Below are 6,623 nucleotides of genomic sequence, written 5' to 3' on the forward strand. Positions count from 1 at the left end.
AAAGATATTTAGAATGTTACAAAAGATTTCTATTTCAAATAAATGTTTTTCTTCTGGACTTTCTATTCATCAAAGAATCCTGAAAAATCAAATGTATCTTGGTTTTCACAAAAATATGAAGCAGCACAACTGTTTTCAACACTGATAATAATTAGAAATGTTTATTGAGCAATAAATCATTCTAATATTCTGATTTGCTGCTCAGAAAACATTCTTATTATTATTGTTTTTATTATGTTGAAAACAACTGAGTAGATTTTTTTCAGGTTTCTTTGATAAATAGAAAGTTCAGAAGAACAGCATTTATCTGAAATATAAATCTTTTGTAACATATGATGCTAATAATTCAGCGTTGCATCACAGGAATAAATTACATTTTACAATATGTTCACATAGAAAACAGTTATTTTAAATTGAAATAATATTTTACCATTTTTTACTGTATTTGTGATCAAATAAATGCAGCATTGGTGAGCAGAAGGGACATTCAAAAACATTAAAAAATCTGACCAATCCCAAACTTTTGACTGGTAGTGTATATACAATTCATTATAATAAATTATTTATTTATCTATTCATAAATAAAAATAAAAATAATAAATAGAGACATATATATACATATATTTAAAATATAATAAAATGTAATAATTTAAATAATAATAATTCATTATATAATTATTAACATAATAATAACACATTTTCCATTATGTTCTTTTAAACTTAGTGTGGAGGGGTAATAAATAGAGACTTACTATATATACAGTACATATGTATACTTAAAATATAATAATAAAAAATAATTATTATTAAATAATACATTTCTATTATCATGTATATATATTAAATTTAAAATAATAATTACGTCAATAATTTCCACTTAATTTGACTTTATATTATTTTAAGATATTTCATAATATTTTATTTTCTTTCATTATTATTCATTTTAAAAAGTGAATCATGAACCTTACTGTTAGTGACACATTTTTCATTATGTTCTCTTCAAGCTTTGTGTGGAGGGGTTGTAAAAAACGCCACGGTTGGCCGGGTGCTGTCACCCTCACCCCATTCGGGCCCTAACAGCACCCTGGACCGCAGCTGCTCTTGGTCCCTGGAGGCTCCTAACGGCCAAAGGCTGCACCTGCATTTGGAGAGAATGGTGTTGGGCCCGACAGACAGGTAAATGCATGTGTCATCTAAATCAATGCATGCTTTTTATATGTATATAAGAGACTCAGGCCTTCTCCCATGATACAGGCTGGTCTTATGGAGCGGCCTTGATGCAGGTTCGGTGGTCCTGTTTGATTCCGGGCGTGGCGGTCCCATCCCCTTTGAAGGAGTGATCAGCGAAGGTCCGGCTGTTCGGGTCCAGTTTATAACAGACCAACCTAACAGTCACAACACTGGATTCAATATACGCTATGAAGGTAGGCCACACCAGATATGTTGGGCAAACACATCAAACTGAATGTATATCTGCCTGTATTTGGACATTAAAACCTCTGATACATAAAATATTAAATCAGGATGTAAAGGAAAGGAAAACTGTATTTAAATTGCTTAATGTTTTAAACACATAAATACAAATACAAAAAAAATAATAATAATAGGTTTAATGTTTTAGGAAAAATAACTTAATTATTGTACAAAACAAATCAACGTAATGTTTATACAACAATTAAAGTTTACTTAATTTTTTAAACATGCATAATTTGACATATATAAAATTAGGCAATTTGTCTCCTGTATTTTGAGAGACACATCTCTGTACTGAAAAAGTAAATAGTAGTAAATATTTCAGTACTTTATGCATCACCACTTTCATCAGCTATTTTGATTTTTTGTTGTCATAAATAAATAAATAAATACAATCAAGAAGATAGTGATATGTAAACATGTAACATCACAACCTGAATGTTTAAAAAAGCTGGAGAAAAACCTGCAAACTGTAGTAGACATCAGACATCAGAGGGTTAAGTAACACTTAAAAATCTGTACATTTCAGTGCATTAGATCAAATATATACAGTTTTTCCAGTTACTATGAACAAACTGCTCTCAGGAACATGTTCGACTAACATTTGACAACTGGAAATCATTTAAAACCTACAATAAATGTTACGTTTTGCTTTAAAAGTGTGCTATCTTTCTTTAAACAAATACAATTTGTTTGATATTGTATCTTTTATATATTATATCTCATGCAATAACATTTGTACATTTTTAAGTATAGCTAATCCTGCTAACATGTTTCTCTGGATTTCATTCGTTACTTTAGCTAACTGCATCCTCCTAAAAAAATAAATAGATCAATTCTCTATGCTCTCATTATCCCTTAATCCCTTCCTGTCCTAGCTTTTACTATTTTGAACGATCACTTAAAACTTGTATAACTGGCACTTCTTGTGTTTATTGCCATCTTATGATGAATCACTTGTATTCCTCAACTGTAAGTCGTTTCGGATAAAAGCATCTGCCAGTTAAATAAATCTACATGTCTAACAGAGCTTGTTCTACTTGTTCACATTTAGCATTTGAGAAGGGCCACTGCTACGAGCCGTACATCCAAAATGGAAACTTTAGCACGACTGACCCGATTTACGGCGTGGGGACGGTGGTGCAGTTCACCTGTGACCCCGGGCACTCGCTGGAGCAGGGGCCGCCCGTCATCGAGTGCATCAACACACGAGACCCCTACTGGAACGACACGGAGCCCCTCTGCAAAGGTAGAGGATTACATTACCCTACATGCTACACAACACACATCACTGCCAGACAACATTTATCCTTTGCTAAATGTCATGGGACTGGCAGATTTGAAGCTAATTAAGACGTTTTCTCTAATCATGCTATGGTAATTGCATTGAATGTTAATGGTATGTTAATATTCAGAAACAGCCTTTGATCTAAGCTTTTTAAAATTTCATATTTTTTGCTGTTAGGCTGATGAAAATTCTCACATGTCGGCCAGCTCGGCCTGATCATCAGTAGTCAATGACTTTTAGTTGTTGCCCTGTATTTAACCTTGTTGTAATTCATATTTAACGGGGATAAATGAGGTTTTCTGTGACTGGCATTAGGTCGTAACAGATAACAGCTGAACGTAACGCTGGTCAACCCCAACATGGTGTGTTACACATGCTTGTTAACGCTTGGGTGCTAATGAGATTGTTAAATAAATTAATAAATGTAATAAATTAAAAATTTAAAATAACTCTGTGTACACACACACACACACACACACACATATATATATATATATATATATATATATATTAGGGATGTCAATTTTCGATCATTTCCATGATCGATCGTCGTTTAAATTAACGGTCAATTAACCGATTAATCGTTAACGTTAATGCAGCAAAATGCATCTATTGCAGCAGCACGCAGTCACCAGCATGACAGCATGTGCAAAAGCCACTAAAAAAAAACCCCGCTTTCTCACCCGAATTGAAGGGGTTTTAGTCTGAATAAAATGCTAGTAGCAGGATTTATTATGACCAGTACTTAATTTGATCTTGCTGGATCCTGTTCCGGAAAATGTCAGATTTTTAAATTTTTGCGTTCCGGTAGGCCTATTTGTTTTTAAAAATCCGGCATTTACAGTGCATTAGATCGTGAGTTATTACTCATGTCTTATTCGGCATAAATCCAAATGTTTCCATATTGGCAATGTATTTGAATGTTAAACTATTATTTATAATGTAAACTAGGCTTGTACTTTACACGCATTCGCATATAGACGGAAAAGATCATCCTCTTCACATGAGCAAAAACGTCCTTGGCATAACAAGCAGAGTGGACCGGTATACTACGGTCTATTTAAACTGACCAGTGTAACCTTTTATATGTTTGGTTGACTGTATTTTATTTTGATAATGAACAGACTGCGATGTAAGTTTGAATTGCTAGAATATGTGGGGTGTGTGCGCGCGAGGCGCCGGCGCGATCGAACAGTTGAAACATAAAAAACTAAATTTTTGGAGTAAGATATAATCCGCAAAAGTGTTTACTTTTATTTTTGCACACTCACAATAAAAACAAGATTTGTGCTTTTGCAAAATAAGCACGTTGTCATCCTTTCCTTTTCGTGAACAGATATATTTCGCATATTTTTTTAATGAAAACAAATTGTTATTTTTATTTTAGGCCTATTACTTACATAGGCTACACATTTTCCTTAAAGCATCCCATTTTGTCCCAGGGCTTGAAAACCTGTGCCCTAGGCTAGTTAGGTCCATGCAGAAACTAGTGAACGATGCTCTTATAGTTGTGGCATCACTGTTTAGTGACATCATTGAATGCTCCGGGAAAACGTATTATCCGTGTCGGTCTAAGCGCCTTTTAATTGCTGTTGTGAATCCAGCAATTATTTATTTACAAATTATAAGCTCTGATTATGACAAGTGTGGTATAAAAGCTTTGTTTATTACAGGAATAATTGGTTAGCTGGAAAATGTTACATCGCAACCATGCTTTTGGATGCCGTTCGAGCCCATATAGCCTACATTCACGCGCGATGCGGCTTTGTTCTTGGTCACGAATTTCCACAAATTCAGTCATATTTAGGCATCGTTTCTTTTCCTTCATCCGCACCGTCTAACCCTCTAATATCGCAGGTTTATTTTATTGTCATTCGCTTTTTATCACAGTTTTCGCGTCTCTTACTGTTTACATGCGGAAGGGAAATGAAAAATTTCATGGCCATGAATTAAGAAGAATTCGTTCGATGTATTAATTTGTTCCCTCATTTTAGTTAAATCATGGGTTATTTAAGGAACAAAATTAATGAAACATGGACAGTCGCCACAAATTAATAAATCGTAGGAACGAATTAACAAATTGTAGGAATGAATCCTTCCCCCGCAGTGTCCCGCAGCCCTGCAACCTTCACCTAATTGTTTCAAATATGAAAGAATTATCTGGGGAAATGACTGTTACTACATTTCTATTGCATTCCATGTTGAAGAACTTTGTGTTGTTTCTATTTTAATGTACTTTTAAAGTTTAAATCATATTAAAAGCTTAATTTGTAATTATGAGTGAATGATGAAGCATTTATATACCGTCACCGTCACTCACAGCCGCTCGTTTTGCGCATGAGCCGCACGCAGCCCAAAATTAAACTGCTTAATCGACCATTGATAGCTTTAATCGATTGCATCTCTTATCGACAATTAACCGATCATCGATTAATCGTTGACATCCCTATTGACCGTTAATTTAAACGACGATCGATCATGGAAATGATCGAAAATTGACATCCCTAATATATATATATATATATATATATGGGTAATTATAGATAATTCGATTTATACAATTATATATTGTATGTATATTGTATTAAATAATTATAATAATAATAATTATAATATTCCTGATGTGTATGTAATTTATACTTTACGTGTGTGTGTGTGCGCATGTGCACATACACACACATAGACACACACACACACACACACACACATACATACAAACATATATGTGACCCTGGACCACAAAACCAGTCATAAGGGTCTATTTTTTTAAATTGAGATTTATACATCATCATAAAGCTGAATAAATAAGCTTTCCATTGATGTATGGTTTGTTAGGATAGGACAATATTTGGCCCCACGTTTGTTCTGACCAACTGAGAAAAAAAGCATTACCATAAATCGTGCTACCAATGGTGATGTAATCTAAAGATCAGATAACTCATATCACATCAAACCGTGCAAATTATTATCATTGTTATACTTTATTCTCAAATTGTTAATGTTAACAACATCAGCATTGCGTGACTATGCATTTAAAACTGGAATATAATTTAATTTCATTCACATGTGTTTCATAACCACATAATCCTTTCTGGATTACAATCCTCCATTAAAATGATACATTTAAATGCTGCTGTGAGAAAAGGCTATAAACGATCAGCCACCTGCAGGATCCTCACATGTGATAGCCTAGTAGCCGGGACAACTTCTTTATGTTTACAGAAGTGACGTAATGACGTAGCGACATTCTCGAATTTCCCTCGAAAACCTACCTGTACCACTCAAATTAGAAAACATTATTATAAGCTGACCGTTGTGAATCGGGCTAAAGTAAGGCGATAGTTTAGAACACTGGCTGGTTATGTATTTGCTCAAATATTGATTTCGGATAATTTTTAACAAAATATCTTCATGGAATATGATCTTTACTTAATATCCTAATGATTTTTGGCATAAAAGAAAATCGCTCATTTTGACCCATACAATGTATTGTTGACTATTGCGACAAATATACCCGTGCTACTTATGACTGGTTTTGTGGTCCAGGATCACATATCATTATTAGAAATATAACTATATTGATTGTAATTATATACCCAATATTTCATTTCATATTGTAATTAACAAATAAAACAATAAAATTTACAATAAACAATAAAATAAAAAATGTGACAGAATAATCAATGTGTATATATATATATATATATATATATATATATTGTTACACTTTATACTTCCGATTCTGGATACTTAAGGTCAGGAATCGGATGCTTGTTGTCAAATAAAAATTTCGATTCCTATGCGTTTTTTTTTTTTCTTCTTCATCTGTGAGGACTGGACCTAGCGATCTGCCAGGACCTTG

The 6,623-nt window shown here is 33.4% G+C and overlaps 1 protein-coding gene across 1 annotated transcript; it reads left to right on the forward strand.

Moving 5' to 3' along the window:
- Positions 1-1,004: 1,004 nt before the first annotated feature.
- LOC107683748 (seizure 6-like protein) lies at positions 1,005-2,977 on the forward strand (the record flags this gene model as incomplete). Its single annotated transcript, XM_016479811.1, has 4 exons — positions 1,005-1,176; positions 1,255-1,424; positions 2,528-2,766; positions 2,939-2,977. Coding segments are annotated over 4 exons (620 nt in total), but the record flags the coding sequence as incomplete, so codon positions are not given.
- Between the last annotated feature and the right edge of the window lie 3,646 nt (positions 2,978-6,623).

The sequence above is a fragment of the Sinocyclocheilus anshuiensis genome, unplaced genomic scaffold (genome assembly GCF_001515605.1).
Source record: "Sinocyclocheilus anshuiensis isolate Anshui unplaced genomic scaffold, SAMN03320099.WGS_v1.1 scaffold5364, whole genome shotgun sequence".
NCBI classification, from domain to species: Eukaryota; Metazoa; Chordata; class Actinopteri; order Cypriniformes; family Cyprinidae; genus Sinocyclocheilus; species Sinocyclocheilus anshuiensis.